The sequence below is a fragment of the Felis catus genome, chromosome A3 (genome assembly GCF_018350175.1).
Source record: "Felis catus isolate Fca126 chromosome A3, F.catus_Fca126_mat1.0, whole genome shotgun sequence".
Lineage (NCBI taxonomy): Eukaryota > Metazoa > Chordata > Mammalia > Carnivora > Felidae > Felis > Felis catus.
In genome coordinates this window covers 100,762,125-100,778,860 of record NC_058370.1, presented here as the reverse complement: position 1 = coordinate 100,778,860, position 16,736 = coordinate 100,762,125, and the positions used below count along the sequence as shown (strand labels likewise).

At 45.6% G+C, this 16,736-nt stretch overlaps 1 protein-coding gene across 6 annotated transcripts in view; it reads left to right on the top strand.

Moving 5' to 3' along the window:
* Window positions 1-3,057: 3,057 nt before the first annotated feature.
* REEP1 (receptor accessory protein 1) overlaps window positions 3,058-16,736 on the top strand; it is a 113,400-nt gene continuing 99,721 nt past the window's right edge. For 2 of the 6 annotated variants that reach the window (XM_023251851.2, XM_023251853.2), the window contains exon 1: window positions 3,164-3,359. In XM_023251851.2, the coding sequence (XP_023107619.1) occupies window positions 3,328-3,359 (32 nt within the window). In that variant the 5' untranslated portion in view covers window positions 3,164-3,327. Of the gene's footprint in view, window positions 3,360-3,423; window positions 3,491-16,736 lie in introns of those variants that run through there. The other 4 variants (XM_023251848.2, XM_023251852.2, XM_023251849.2 and 1 more) reach the window with 4 other exon arrangements.

Genomic DNA, 16,736 nt, shown 5'->3' with positions numbered 1-16,736 from the left:
ACAGTACTCAGCTGAAGACTTGGGGGGCTCCTTCTGCAGATCTCTCTCTCTCTCTCTCTCTCTCTCTCTCTCTCTCTCTATGCAGCTCCCTCCTCTCTGAACCTCTGCTCCACAAATTCCAGCTGCTGCAGTCTTCCTGAACTCAGATCTCTGTCTCCTGAACTCTTTGAGATTGCTGGGCTCTGTTTGGGTTCCCCCTTCTTCAGTAATACCTGAAAATTTCCTTGAGACAGCAAGCACCTTTGGCAATTACAGGACTCATTCCCTTTTCATAGCTATCACAGTCCGGGGCTGCCTGTTGTCCAATGCTTACATACAGTTGCTTGGTATGTATTTTTCTAGTTTTCTAGCTACTTACAGTATGAGGACCATTCCCATGGCAGTTAATGCTTCAGGGATGAGAGCGAAAGTCTCTTTTTCCTATTTACAACTTTAATAGTCCTGGGGGAGAACTTTGATCCAGCTTACGTCCAGTGATCACCCTTGAACCAAAGTGGTAAGGACATGTGAGAAAATGACACTTTTTAAGACTGGAGTGTGGGAAGAATCATTCTTCAATACAAAATGGGGAGGTCTTCTCAGACGAAAGGGGAAGGATGTAGGGCAAAAACAGAATAATCATGTCTTATAATAGCAGTTCATGTGAGAAAGAACTTAAAGCCAACCAACTGATAAGGTTGTAAGGGTTCCATTGTCATGAAGACTGTGTCCATCCCCTGGCCACATGTTTTCCAGGGTCAGGGACAAACTGGAAGGGGCCCAGGGTAGAGAGATGTAATATGTGTAACAGTTGCACTGAGATAGAATGGAGTAAAGACGCAACTTTCTTCTCTAATCTTTCCCCTCCTCTGCCTGTTAACATTTTCTGTGTGGAACATGTTTTTTTCCCAACCCTCCACTGAAATCTGGGGTTCATCCTGTTAGATTTCTGGTCTTCTTCAGACGCCAGAGAAACCTCCAGATATTTTAATGCCATGGATCGTCTCATTTCATTAATTAAACTGTCCAGTTCTACATAATAGTAAAATTCCATTTATAGGAGAATTCCATTTATTGCAACAGGGGACATGATCCGAGAGAGAAACAGCATGTGTTGAGATTCTTCTGTTTTTTCACCAAAAAGATATATTTGAACCATAATATTCTACTCCCCAAGATTGCCAACAGCATATTCTGACCTCTCCAGGGAGTGGGGGTAAGGGGCAGAAGGGCATGGAGGGAGGGAAGGGGAAGTCTCAGGAGGGCCTATTTGTTTGGTACTGTCCTGATCTACCTAGTAGGTATTCCAAGGTTTTTCTTGTGGGGTGTTGTTTTAACTATGTTACCCTGGGTGAGGAGGGTGTGGTGAAGCTAGACACAGATCAGGAGAGAGAAAGTTTTACAGTTTTGTTACACTAACAGTTCCCTGGACAGAGCACAGCATGCCATGCATGGTCACTCAGGGTAAACACTGATGTAGGGTACAATGCAGAGAGAGACAGGGGCACTGTGGTTTCTGCAGGAAGGAAAGGGCAAGGCAGAACAAGCAGAGTTAGGACTGGCTCGTTTGTATCATTTCAGGGGCTCTAGGGCATAGGGGCTGTCTCTGGTTGTATGGTACCTGACCCTGCAGTGTTAGGGCAGGTACAGCAGCCTGAAGTGTAAGAACTTGATAAGCAGCCTGAAGTGTAAGCCCAAGAAAGAGAAATGACTGGCTTCTAGCTAGGGCCTCAAAACTGGGTCAAGACAGCATTAAACAACAACAACAACAAAACTAAACTAAATTACAGGTATTTTATGGGTCCTTTGAAGACCCTTGTTATAATGTCTCACCTCATCTTGCCCTTATTGTGGGCAAGGTCTTTCTTCTGCCCTATCTCTATCTCTGTCTCTGTCTCTCTCTATCTCTTTCTCTTTCTCCCTCCACACCCCCCCCCCCCCCACACACACACATACTGCTGGAATATTTCCAGTCTCTTTCTGTCAAGGTCAGAGGTCTCCTTGCCTCTGCTAGGAAGCTGTGTTGGGCAGGGTTCCTTTAAAGAAAGCTTCACGCTAGCTCTCTCTGGTGCCTCTCACATCTGACACTGAATTATACATGACATGAGCATCAGTAAAGGAGAAGAGTGCTCTAGAAGAGCACCATGGGTGGGGGTGGGGGGGGGGGAGGAAGGCAGCAGCAGAGCAGAGGAACAGTGGACAAAGGTTTTCCAAGCATAAGGGAATAATGTACTAGAACTGATATAATAAGGGCCAGGACTAGGGTGAAGAAAGTGAGGCATTTGCCTCAGGGGCAAAATTTAAGGGGGTGCCATAAAATGCAGTTATGAAGATAAGTAATATTTAATGCAAATTAAAACATACATAAGGACCTGTATATAGTGTATACATTTTCCCTTTTGCGTAAGGCTCAAAAATGGCTCAGCAGGGCACTGGTCCTACTCCGTAGCAGCTTCCAGCTTCTTCCAGGTCAGATTGTACCCCTGAGCCAATTCCACACTGAAATGCTGGAGCAGTCCCCTAGGAAAGGCCTTCCTCAGGAAATAACCTTTTATCTGAGCCTGGAGGAAGGTGAGGCTTGGGGTGTATGAACAGGAGACAGGGAACAAAACACATGTAAATCCAAAATGCCTGAGTTGGAAAGAGCTAGAGGGCTATTTGGGGAATGGTGGTGGCAATGAGTTTGCAGGCAGGGACCAGATGATGTAGAAACTTGAGTATTTTAACTAGGAGAGATACATGCCCAGATTTGTTTCTTATGCACATAATGCCTTGTTGGGGACAGACTGGAGGGGTCAGGTCCGGATACATTAAGTCCCTTAGGAGGCTACCGGAGTGTCCGAGTGAGGGATGACCAGATCCCCAATCAGAACAGGTGTAGAGATACTCCCAAAGTCCCGCTCCAGGCCTCGGTTTCCCCACCATCACACTGAGGGTGGGGCGGCACGCGGGTCTCTCTCGGCCCTGCCAACTGAGCCACCTCGGGGTTCCATTTGAGCGGCCGGTGCACCAGGGCGCGCGGAGGAACCGCCCCAATTCAGCCGCGGGCCGCGACGATAGGAACGGGGCGGGTCCCGCGGGTGCCCGACCGGCTCACCGCCCAATCGCCGCGGGCCCGCCGAGCCCTGGGGGGCTGGGGCCGCCGCCGCCGCCGCCGCCGCCGGAACGTGCCGCGGCTGCGCTGACGCGCGAGCGCCGGGCAGGGCGGCGGGAGCGCTCAGTCTGGTGGCGGCGGCTGCCGTGCGCGGACAGACGTGCCCGGAGCGTCGCAGCCGTCCGCGCCGCCCGCAGCCGAGCCGCGCCGCGCCGCGCCGCGCTGCCCCGGCCGCGCCCGCCCGCCCGCCCGCCATGGTGTCATGGATCATCTCCAGGCTGGTGGTGTAAGTGGCCTTCCCCGCGCCCCTTCCTTTCCCTCCTTCTCCGCCCCCGACCCCCGGGCTGCGCGCGCCCCTGCAGCACCCGGCCCGGTTCGCTCCGGCTATTAATACCCGGCGGCCGCTAAATTTAGCAGGTACAGTAGCTGCCGAGGACGCCTGCAAGCGGGCGACACAGGACGCGGCTGCTGCCCAGAGGGGCCAGGCCCGGGCGCGGGGGACCGGCGGGCGGGGCGGCGAGGGCCGGGGCGCACAGGGGCTGCGCTGGGGGCTGCGTCCCGCCGCGCGCCCCGACCGCTTTGTTTCTCGGGTGGGTGGGATTTGCAGAGGCCCCGAATGGGCGCGCCGCGGGGACACGCGTCTGTCTCCTTTGGGAGAAATGCTGGCGGGGTCTCCCTTCGCCGCGCCCCGCCGCCACGCTTTTGTCAGGTGAAAATGACAGAGCCCAGATGAGCCTGGGGCGCTGCCTGGAGGGGTCAGCGTGCGGAAGGGTGGAGAGATGAAGGCGGGGCTCCTAATGGGATTGAAAGAATACTCCTTTTTAGGTTTCTCAAATTGACAGCGGCCAAGGCAAGTGGGACAGAGCAGGACGTGTATGAATCTTGGGGTAGACGCCTCGCGTCCCCTATGTCTGATTCCTTTGGCGGGGTTTTGTGGGAGAGAGAGAGGCAGGCATCTCCAGGAATTCACGGGAAATTTCTAAGTGACAGACAGCTACTTGGGTGGTGGCGGTGACACCTCCCAGGCCTTGTAGGAGAGCGCAGAGTCATCTGGGGTGAGGCCTGTGTGAAGTCATTGGGAGGGTGGGCGTGGGGGGCGTTTTTCTCCCTCCAGCCCCAGAGCTGAGTAGACATTTGAAGAGCTCCTTCCCTCGTGGATTCGTTTCCCTTTGGAGATATACATGGCTGTTCCTATTCCTTTCCTTCCCTAACTATTTTTGCCTGAGTCAGGACAGATTTACCACCTGCTCAGGGGACCAGGGGGCTGAAATTGGCCTGCACAGTGAGGGCTGGAGGTGCACCTCAGGCTTTTTTCTTTGTCTGGGAAAGAGAGGCTCCAGACTCTGGTTGATTGTGCGCTATCACTCCCAGCGTTGTGAAACCTCTCCCATCTCCTACCCTTCTTCACTGATTTTCAAAGAAGCAGCCAGGGGCAGCTTTCTCAAGTCATTCTCAGCATTGTATCCCCGCCACCATTCTGGGCTTTCTTCCCAAAACCAGAGTGTATGTGCCTCTTGGCCCCCAAGTCATTCATTCCATGCAGGCCTCCCCACAGCTGTTGCGGACTGCCGAGGGTTTGTGCTGTACCTCGAGGTGGCATGTTAAATATTTAGAAGATTTCTGAAGGCAGAGTTGGCATGAATAATACAGGGAAGCGGCTGGAACGCCTTGTCCCACCTCATGCCTGACCAAGGCCTATCTTGCCTTCAGGGTGGTATTTTCTCTCCTGAACTAGTGTGTGATCTTCATATTTGGCAGTGGCTTCTGGAGGGACGTCAGGGTGTGGCCGGAGACTTTCCTTGGCCTGACTGGAGGGCTCATTTTCTATAGGTCCTACTGGGCTGGGGCTGGCCCACTGGAGAGTAAGGGCTTCTAGTTGGGGTCTGTGTGACCATCTTTAATTTCATTAGCATTCCCCCTCTTCTGCTACCCAAGGGAGCTGAGGCGGGTGGAGAAGAGAGGCATATATTTGGGAGGGGGCTCAGGGTTGCTGTTACATTCTAAAACCACACTCCCCAGAAGCTTCAGAGAACTTCAGTGACCATGAGCACTGCCCCTCAGGTCAGCCCAGGACCCTCTGCCCCAAGGAAGAATTTGTGGGATTTGGGGATGTTATTCCCACTGTCAACGCTAGAAGGTCAGAGATACCACCTATCCCCCCAGTCACCATCTTTATAGAAACCCAATGTGGAAGTGTCCGTTGTGAATTATTAAAACCAATTTAATAAGCAGTACCTATTCCACATAAATAATACCTGTTCGTTATAGGGAAATTAGAAAGTATAGATAAATAGATTGAAAATCACATTATTACCACATAGAGATAGCTAATGGTAATTTTGAGAGGTATATTCTTCTAGATGTTTTCCCCTATGCATACAGACTTCATCTCCTCCTGTGTTTTTCTTTTCTTTCCTTCCTTCCTTCCTCCCTCCCTCCCTCCCTCCCTCCCCCCTCCCTCCTTCCCTTCCTTCCTTTCTTCCTTCATTCCTTCCTCCCTCCCCCTCCCTCCTTCCCTTCCTTCCTTTCTTCCTTCCTTCCTTCCTCCCTCCCCCCTCCCTCTTTCCCTTCCTTCCTTCCTCTCTCCCTCCTTCCCTCCTTTCCTTCCTTCCTTCCTTCCTTCCTTCCTTCCTTCCTTCCTTCCTTCTTCTTCTTAATTTGAGAGAGAAAGAGAACATGGGGGGAAGAGGCAGAGAGAGGGAGAGAGAATCCCAAGCCCTGACATGGGGCTCGATCTCACAAACTGCAAAATCATGACCTGAGTTGAAATCAGGAATCAGGCACTTAAATGACTGAGCAACCCAGGTACCCCTACTCCTGTGTTTTTCAAACTGGCTTCCCTGAGGGCCACCCAGCCTGAGTGGGTGGGCCCTGGGCTCCCAGCCCTGATCAATGGGAACAACTCCCTTTTTGTTTGGTTTGTATATTTGGGTTCTAAATAAAAAATAATTTGGAAAATATATGGGTTTTAGTGTTAATAAAAAGCCACACATCAGTTCTCCCCTATCATTTCTAAAACTGCAGAGGAAATGTGCCTTGCCCAAGGACACCAGGTAAGCTGGTAAAGAAAACAGGCTCCAGAATTTTGGTCCAATGCCCTTTCCACCTCTGCCTGTCCTTGACATTTGCCCAAAATTGATCTCTTTCAAGCTCCCAAGACCTCTTCTATGGCATCCTGTGATTTTATCCATCAGTCCCATTTCCTGTAAGAAACTTTTTCAAGGCATTGTAAACTTCTGTGACATCAGAGAACATTTAAGGAAGACCTATGACTGTGTTCTGAGGATGGAGAGGGAGTATCTTCCTTCCAACCAGAGGCCTCAGGACAAGAGGGTGGCATCCAGGCACAGCCAGACCGTGCCTTTAGATATCTGTCTTGCCTTTGGCTATGAGGGGTTTTAGGACTGTAACCATGGTTTATTTCCCTCTCTGACCCCTTGCCCCCTCCCAAGCCTCTTTTTTTGAAGTACCTGGCCCTTGCATGTGCTCAGTAAAGGCTGGTTATGTTGAAGGAGATCAGAGTCCCTGGGGTAAGCAGGAGGGCCAGCAAATGTTATCCCCTGGAGATGGAGGTTAGTGGGTATCGGGACTTGCTTGTACCCACTGGGCAAAGCTCTTGAAGTGAGGACCAGTTTAAGAAGCTGCTGTTTTGCGAGTTCTCTTCCTCCTAACTCCATTGGCTGGGCCTAGGAAAAATTAAAGAATATTCAATGTAGTAGCAAGGTTGGCCCTGTTAAAACCTGGTTGATATCTGGATGGAACACAGGGGCTCATTTATGACTGGTCTGCTTGCCTCCTTTAAAATACTTTGTTTTCATTACAGAGAACTGAAGTCTTGGGCACCAATGAATTTCAAACTGGGGAGAGTATGTTTATGTGCACTGGGGGATTTACACAGAGGTTGCTTTCTGCCTTCTTGGGAGAATGCACTATCTTGAAGCATTTATTCCAAGGAGAGGGTGTTGCCTCATTGTCTTTGGATAGAATTTTGACTAAGGCCAAAAATGTTGGCTAAATAAATCCAGAGGTTCCCCTTTGGTTATGAGACCAAAAGTCCAATTCACTGTGTGGGGAAAAGAGAGTTCTAATTTTAAAAATTCTCAAGGTAACTGAAAGCTATGCAGAAGAAACCTTTATTTCCACATTGCACATCTTAAAAAACAACAACAACAACAACAAAAAACTAGTTTTTAGAAGGTACCGTCTGATGTTTAAGACAAGAGTCTTAGTTTAATGGCTGCAGATCTGGCTCTGTCCCAGGACTGTGATTTGGAGCATGAAGTCTAGTTGTCCTGGTCAGGGATATACAAGTAGAGAAGACTGGAAGGAATGTGAGTTGCCCTCAAGATATTCCCCAACTGTTGCAAAACAAATGGAAATCAAGAAAAAAGGCCATAAGTCCTTAAACATGGGCTTGCCTTTCTCTGGGGCTTCCTTTAAAAAGTGGAATGCAGAAAAATGATCCTATTAATTATGGGTTCAGGTTGGTTGAGGATTTATTTCCTGGCACCCTGGTAGGGTATAGGGTAGGATCTGGGGAAATATTTCAGTTGGATTGTGAGAGGGAAAATGTTGAGCTGGAAGTTGAAGGATTTGGGTTCTAGTCCCAGCACTGGACCGACTCACTGTTACAGTCCTAAGGCCAACTTGCACCTACGCTGGGGCCCTGCTTCTGGTCTGTGAGACACGGGTGTTGGCCAGCATCACCTTGGAGGTCCTAATTGTTCTAGGCCTCCTCCCATTCCCCTCCTCCCCCAGCTAGTCAACATGTACCATATTTATTTATAAACAAGAGGAACATCCTCAAGGAAGTGAAAAATACCAGCTTAGATATCATTGCTTTTCTGCTGCCTTGTTCTTTGTTTATTAATCCTGTCTGCCTGCTGGGAAGTAGCTTTTGTGCACTTTCCCCGCACTGTGTCTTATTTGAAGGGTAGCTGACAAGTGAGAGTCTTACCTAGTTATTACTGGGTCAGTTTCCCTTCCCTTCTGAAGTGAGCTATCTTCTTTGGAGTGTGTATTCTTTGAGGGAGCAAGAGCTCTGGGAAGAATGACAGAAGAGAGAGTCAGGCCCTCAGTGGCCACCTAGTGAAACTGCCATTTTTGTGGTGTGTGTGTGTGTGTGTGTGTGTGTGTGTGTGTGTGTGTGTGTGTTTTCCAAGGAGGTTCAAGAGTCTGGGGGGGGTGGGATGGGAAGACAATAGTCACAGCATATGGCACCTTTGGATTTTTATTGTCAGGGATGATCCGCACACATGCCCAGTTGGTGTCTCTGAGAATTTTTCCAAGAACCAACAAGAACTTAAGGGGTTTGCATTTCGGCTATGAGGACATTTTCCTCTCACTCCTGGGACTTGGGTGGATTGGCCCTGATGGATTGGAAGATGGATAGTTCTATTATATTTGTTTTGAACTTTCAAATCCATCCATCTCCACAAAGAAGCACATTGTTTTCCTTTTAGGTTTTTTGTTTGTTTGTTTGTTTGTTTTTAGTTGCACCCAGAAGCTTTTCTGGGATTACAGGGTTTTTTTGTTTGTTTGTTTTTTTAAAGGAAATATAAAGGACCAAGTATTTGGGACACAATCTGAAGGAATCTTGACAGGTAACCTGGTTTAGGCTTTCAAAAATGACATGTGTACCTAGACCAGGGATTGCAAATGAGTGTCATCTCATGACTGATAGAAGGTTGCCTGGAACACTATCTTGAGAAGTATGAATCTGGTTTGGGCTCCATGGGGAAGGAGTCCTGTGAATGTTTCATTGAGGGAAGATGATAATGGGGCACACCTAATGGTACAGCATTTGCTCTCCCAGATTTAGCCCATTCCTGATCAAATGGGAGAATCCCAGTGTCAGAATTGTATACACTTCCCTACCTAAGTTAACATCCCCCCCTTCCCCGCAGCATCCCACCTCTAGTAGGCCTTGTCAGCCACCAGGCAGCTCTAGGGCAATGGCACCTCCTTCTTGCCAGTATAGGGGCTGTCCAGCCTAGTGGCTGTCTGGTCTGCCTTATTCCTCTTAGGACGATCACTCATATACTACATTCCCCTCTTTTTTTCTCTTTTCCTTTCACCAGTCACAGCTCAGTTAAATTCTACCTTGGTCTTCTCTTGTGTACTTATGCGTTCACATCCTTTCTGCCTCCTTTTAGGGTCTATGTATGAAACTCTGGGCTTCAGAATGAATTTCCTCTTCCCATCTGGCAACATATTTCCTGGCCATCCTATTTCTGACTCTCGATCTCAGCTCAGGTCCAATGGGAACTTGTCTAAGATTCTCATTATTGGCTACAGAACCAGGATTCAACCCCCAATGAGCCATTTATGCTGGACTGTGACCCGTCCTTCCTGGTTCTGAGAGATCACAGCTATGACTTTTCAGGAGTTCTGAATGGCATCCTTGGACTTCCCTAACCTAGTGCCCAACCACGAACCTTTCACAGATGGGCTGCCTAATTGTGATCTGTGTAGAATTTAGTTTTGTAGAATTTTAGTTTTGGGGTTTAGACTGCCAAGACAATGGCTGTCAGACATAATATGCTGAGCGGATCACACTACTCAAAAGAGAGTGGGATACAGCCCACCTTGAGAAAGGCATGATAAAACACAGCCAGCTGATGCTGACGGCTTACAGTGGATTTTCAGGAACATGCAGAGACCTTTTCTCATGAGCACAAGAGGCTGAGAACCGCTTGTCCCTATGTGTCCCTACTGAGGAAGTTGCAGGATCCAGTAGGATCTGTAACCTCTTCAGGCCAGGCTCTGTGTGCTCATATACCACAGTTTTATGAGGGAGACCTCTTCGCTCTGTCTTCAGAACATTTCCCCATCCAACTGACTTCTGTCTCTGCTGCCACCATCATGTTCCATGTTCCAGTCCCCACTTATTTCTCTCCTGGACCATTCAAAAGCCTCCTAATTGTTTTCTTGCTTCTACTCATATGCCTCCAATGATTTGTTTAAAATATAAGATAGATCATAGCTTTCCCCTGCTGTTTAAAAATTGTCCAAAGAATTCCCGTGATATTAAGAATATAATTCAGGGGTGCCTGGGTGGCACCCTCAGTTGGTTGAGCATCAGACTATTGATTTTGGCTCAAGTCACAGTCCCAGGGTCATGGGATCATGTCCTGCATCAGGCAGGCTCTGTGCTGAGCATGGTGTCTGCTTAAGATTCCCTTTCTCTCTCTCCCTCCCTCCCTCCCTCCCTCCTTCCCCCTCTGCCCCTCTACCCTGCTTGTGCTTTCTCTTTCTCTAAAAAATAAAAATAAATAAATAAATAAGAATAAAATTCAGATTCCTTACCATTCTTAATGAGATGCAGCAAGGCCTGGCCCCTGCTCACTGCCCTGACTTCACCTTGTACTGCTCTCTCCACACTCAGCTCCAGCTTCCTGACTGTCCCTGGAAGGCAGCAAGCTTGTGTCACTCAAGGACCTTTATACTTGCACTTTGCCCTCTGTCCAGGATGCACTCCCCTAAGTGGTCCATGGTCCTCACTCTCTTTCCATTTAGATCTCTGCTCATATGTCACCTATCCAGGAGAGGCCTTTTCTGACCATCTTCTCCAAAAGACACCCCACATATTGCTCTATCCCCTGAAATTATGCTTTTAATTCATTTATTTACTGGCTTATGGTCTGTCTCTTCACATAGAGTTTGATCTCCATGACTTTTGAGACTTTGATCTTGTTCATAGCTGTTCTCCCAGTACCTAAAGTAGTACTACGCTCATACTAGGTGTTTAAAAAATATTTGTTGAATGAGTGATGACTTAGTATTCCCTTTGAGTTTAGAGGATCCTTTTTAAACCTGCGTTTATAGAACCTTGATTTGTGACCATGGCAAGTGACTTGACTCAAGCCTCAAGTTTCTCATCTATAAAATAAAAGATGTGATTTCTCTCTTTCTGGAGATATGAAAAACTAAATAGTCTGGAAGTCTTCCCATAATAAAGCTGAATTTTAAAATTTCTACAAAATTTGGATAAAGTATAACTGATCCCCTCAAAAGCATAGCTGAGCTTTTAAGTAAGGATCCCTGCCAGGAGACAGAAGAGAGAGGGAATCATTTTGCAAGGGTGTAAAATAGTACTGTAGCAGGGACCTAATGGATTACCCTGAAATTTAGTTTAAATCAACAGTTATTTTGTTATCATCTCTCCTGGCTCTGTGGTTCAGGAATTTGGACAAGGCACAGGACACTAAACTCATCTCCACTCCATGACGTCTGGATCTTTAGCTGGGACGGTACAATTGTCAGTGGCAGACTAGACATTTGTTCCAAGGCCTCTGCATGTGGTCTTCCTATGTGATTTCTCCAGCATGGAGACCTGAAGACAGTCATATTTCTTATGTAGTGGCTCAGGGCTCCAAGATTTAATGTCCAAGAAGCATCAGTAGAAACTGTAGGACTTCTTATGACCTTATAACAGAGGTCCTAGGATGACACTTCTACTACATTCTATTGGCCAAGCAAATACTAAGGCCATAATAGATTTGAAGGGGGGCAGATTAGACTCCATCTCTCAGTGGAGGGGTATCAAATAATTTACAGCCATTTTTAACATATCAACTCAGAGAATTGGCCAGCTTGGTTTTAATGTCTATATAGAGAAAACAGGGACCTTGGGTCTGTGGAGGCTGAACATTTACATATAGCTGACACTTGAAGCATTAGGGTACAGTGTAGTCCTGAATAGAAGGACAGACCCATGAGCACAGGGAGATGACAGTGAAGCTTGTCTGTCTTGCTCTGTGTTCTTGGTGGGGGTGAAATCTCCCTTGGGACTTTGAAACCACCCATGGATCTGTCCTCATATGGGTTTGGAGTCTAAATGATTGCATCCTGCATGGTCTGAATACCCATAGCTGAGAAATAATTGGTCCTGGGCCAGTGTTGCCCCTGGGGTACCTTGTAAGAATTAATCAAGTCTCTCTAAGAACCTTCAATACACATTGTACAGAATTAGCTCAAAGAACATGAATTCACACCCCAAAATTACAAAACACCTGAAGTACTGACCACCCCTAACCTGGAGTTAAACACTACCAGCAGCAGGGTTAGCCCCACAGACATAAATAAATGAATAACACACATATATTAATTATATATATTATTTATCTACAATTGCCACTACTTAGAGACTTTAGAATAAGCCTTCCTAAGTGAAAAAATAAATCAAGAATTGAAAATACAAGAAAACAACAGATCCTGGGGCAGAGTAGGGAGAGGAATGGGCCCGTTGGAAAAGAAGCAATTCTAAACATAAAGAATAACAAATTGAAATAAAAAGTCAGTAGATTGTTTAAATGATGAGCGATTGAATACCAAGGGAGGAGTGTTTTCAACACTACTTATCTTGGAGCTAGAAGGCATTTTAGTGATCTCAGGTTTTTGTTTGACACTAGAAAGAAGATAGGACCGGAGGGCTTAGGTCATTCATTAAGGTCAGTAGCCTGATTGGCTAGGCCAAGATTTGAGGCCGGGTCTTAGTTTCTGAAGATGCTTAATTTTATGTTGTTAACAGGGGTTGGACGAGGACTGGTGGTGACTAGAAGACAAACTTTTGGCTTGATAGAAGGGCAGGATTTCTAGTAATTGGTGCTAATGTGAGGCAATGAGTTCTTGGCTTCTAGCCCTAAGACCTTCCAGCTCTAAAACTATGATTTTAATATTTTCCCTTATAGTGGTAGAGGAAGAGAGGTAAGAGTTATTGGAAAGATTCTCTTTTTCAGTGGGTAGGCTTTCCATTGTCGTGCAAGATTGACTGATTGATTCATTCATTGACTCTGCCTGCTTATTGACCATTTGTTTTGGGCCACACACTGCTCTGGGCACCAGGAACGCAAAGATGAATGCATTTCAGTTCCATCTTTGAGAAGCTGATAAGGTCACACCGCCAGTCAGTGGGAAACTCGGACTTGGATTCAAATGTCCCTCCTGCCCAGCCAGTGCTCTTTCCGTCGAGTGGGTATGTGTAAATGACTTTTCTGGCTTTGGTTGGAAATTGTAGGGAGGAGCCCTTTCAGCAGGGGAAGTGGTGCATCTCACATATGAATGCGTGTAACCGCTGCCGCATCTCTCTGCCTGGGGAACACTGGGGCATCCAGTGTTGGGAGAGAACAGGCAGAGGAGAGGGTGTGCTGAGTGAAAACAGTCTGGGACTGACAGAGGGGTGAGGTTGAGCATTCTCACCCACTGTATTAGTCTATAATTGCAGCTGTAAGAGCCACAAACATAGTGGCTTAACACAACAGAAATTAGTCTCTTAGGGTTTTGGAGGCCCGAAGTCTGAAGTCAGTCTTTTGGGGCTGAAATCCAGATGCCATTAGGACTTCTGGAAGCGCCAGGGGAAAATCCATTCCTTGCTTCTTCCAGCTGCCGGTGGCTGTTGGCATTCCTCGTGACCACATCCCTTCAGTCCCTACTTCTATAGTCACTTTTTCTTCTCCTCTGTCTTCGTATCTGTCTTCAGTCACTCTTGTGATTACATTTAGGGCCCACCTGGGTAATCCTGGATACACTCCCCAGCTCAAAATCCTTAAGGTTACCACACCTATAATGTCTCTTTCGCCATATAGGGTAACATTCATAGGTTCTAGGGACTAGGCCCCAGCTATTTGGGGGGATCACTGTTCAGCCTCCCATACCCATGGCTGCCGGTTCTGCTGCCATTAAGCTGAAGAAAGTTCATCTAAAAACAGACTTAAGAAAGGTGAAGATTCTGATGTTCTAACATCTTCTCTTGTCTCCATTTCCAGACTTTCCTTGATTTGTAGAAATCAACAGAAAAGACTGGAAATGGTGAGGGTATAATGGATAACAATACAATGAACACTCCTTTACTCAGTGCCTGCTTAAGAAGTAGAACATTACCAGGGTGCATGGGTGGCTCAGTCGGTTGAGTGTCCAACTTTGGCTCAGGTCATGATCTCATGGTTTGTGAGTTCGAGCCCCCCGTCGGGCTCTGTGCTGATATGATAGCTCGGAGCCTGGAGCCTGCTTCAGATTCTGTGTCTCCCTGTCTCTCTGCGCCTCCCCTGCTTGAGCTCTGTCTCCCTCTCTCTCTCAAAACTAAATAAAAACATTAAAAAAAAAAAAAGTAGAACATTACCTTCATTGTAGCAGTATATCACCACTGTTAATGAACATTTGTATTTTTTCTAGGTTTTTGTTTCTCTTTTATTCTTGGAAAGAGCTCTGCAGTGAACTTTCTTGTACGTGTTTCTGGGTACACCTGTGCACAAATTTCTTTAGGAATGGAATAGCTGAGACATAGGGTCTATGCTTTTTTCACTTGCCTAAATAACATAAATTAAATGTTCATAGATGTGTAGGTCCATTTCTGGGCTCTTTGTTATGTTCAGTTAATCAGTTTGTCTGACCCTGCATTAGGACCTCACTGTATTAATTATTATAACTTTTTGAGAATTCTTGCTCTCTGGCATGGCAAGGCCCATCCATATCTTACTCTTTATAAATTATTTTCCAAAATGGTTTTCCTTCAGCGATGCATATAAATAACTTCAGTTGCACCATGGCTTTACCGTCACTTGATATTGTCACAGTTTAGAATTTTTGCCAGTCTGGTGGGTACAAAATGGAATCTCATTATGGTTTTAATTTGCATTTCCCTGAATACTAATGAGATTGAACATCTTTTCATATGTTTATTGCCCATTCATGTTCTCTCTTCTGTGAAGGGCCCCTTCAAGTCTTGCCAAATTTTCTCTTGTCCTTACCTTATTAGTTAGAAGGAGTTCTTTAAATATTCTGAACTCTAATCCTCTGTCACTTATGTGTTACAAATGTCTTCTCCAAGTCTGTGGTTTATTTTTCCATTTTCCTTTATGGTGTATTTTGATGAACAGAAGTTCTTAATATTAATGCAATGGATTTGTCAATTTTTTCATTTTATAGTTTATACTTCTTGTGTCCCCCGAAAACCTTACCTACCTGAAATAATGAAGATATTCTCCTACAGTGCTCCTCACAGTTTCATTGTTTTGCCATTCACATTTAATTTCTTTCTCCATCTGGAGATGATTTTTATATATGATATGAAATAGGACTCCAGAATTTTTTCTTTTTTTTTTTTTTTTTATAAGGAAAACATTGCCCTAGCACCATTTATTATAAAGCTCATTCCTTCTTTTCAGATCTGCAATGCTTAGCCCTATCGTAAATTAAGTTTCCATAGATGTGTGTTTGTTTCTGGGCTGTTTATTCTGTTGAACAGTTTGGCTCTGCAGCAGTAACACTGTCTTAATGACCATAGCTTTGTGAAAAGTCTTGATGTCTGGAGGGGCAAGTTCCCCACCTTCAAGAGTGCCTTAGCACTCTCTTCTTTCGTATATATGTTTAGAATTATTTTTTTAATGTTTATTCATTTTTTGAGAGAGAGAGAGAGAGAGAGAGAGAGAGACAGAGAGAGAGAGAGAGAGACAGCACAAGCAGGGGAGGGGCAGAGAGAGAGGGAGACACAGAATCTGAAGCAGGCTCCAGGCTTTGAGCTGTCAGCATAGAGCCCGATGTGGGGCTTGAACTCACGAAATGCGAGATCATGACCTGAGCTGAATTCAGACACTTAAGCAACTGAACCACCCAGGCGCCCCTAGAATTATCTTAGAATTATGTTTTACAACACACACATGCTTGCACTCACTGAAAAATCTGTTGGGAGTTTGATTGGAATAGCGTTGAATGTATGGGCCAATGGAAAGTTGATGTTCTTAAGGGTAATGAGTGTTCCAATCCATAAACATGGTTATCTATCTCTTTATTTATTTAGGTCTTTAATGATTTTCAATAAAATGTTGTGATTTTTGCTGTGTCTTGCATGTCATTTGTTAAATTTATTCCCAGGTACTTGGTATTTTTTGATGCCAGTATATTTAGTATACTAATAAAATTTTCATCTTCCAGCTCTTTGTTAGAAGAATGAAAGCTTGCTAAACTGTACATTCTTTTCGGGTTTCCAGATAAATAGTCATGTCATCTGAGACCATAGCACAATGTTGTGTCTTTCCAGAAAATTATTCCTTTTTTTACCCTTTTACTGCAAGGTGATCGCTAATGCAAGGAGACTTAAAGTTGTGAAGGCAAGCATGCTTTCTTTGTTCCTGATCTTAAAAGGAATGCTTCAACATTTTCCCATAAATTATTGTGCTTGCTATAGGGTTTTCAGAAATAAACTTTATCACTCTAAGTTTCTTTGTATTCTTAGTTTGCTAAGACTTTTTATAATGAGTGATACTGTATTTTCTCTAATGCTCCCTTTAAGATGACAATATATTTTTTCTGGCCCTTTATCTGTTAAATGGCAAGTTGTATTAATTATTTTTGCCATTAAGCTAACCTTGCCTTCCAAATAAATTGAATTTAGTCACACAACTTTTCTTTTTTGTGTTGTTAGAACAATCCTTGATTCAATTTGTTAATATTTAGTTTAGCTTTTTTTTTTAAGTTATGTATTGACTATATTGTTCTTGTCTGGTCTTGCTATTAAGATTATGCTAACCTGGGTGGCTCAGTCAGTTAAGCACCTGACTCCTGATTTCGACTCAGGTCATGATCTCATGGTTCAGAATTTAAGCCCCATATTGGGCTCCACACCTGACAGTGTGGAGCCTGTTTGAGATTCTCTCTCTCTCTGCCC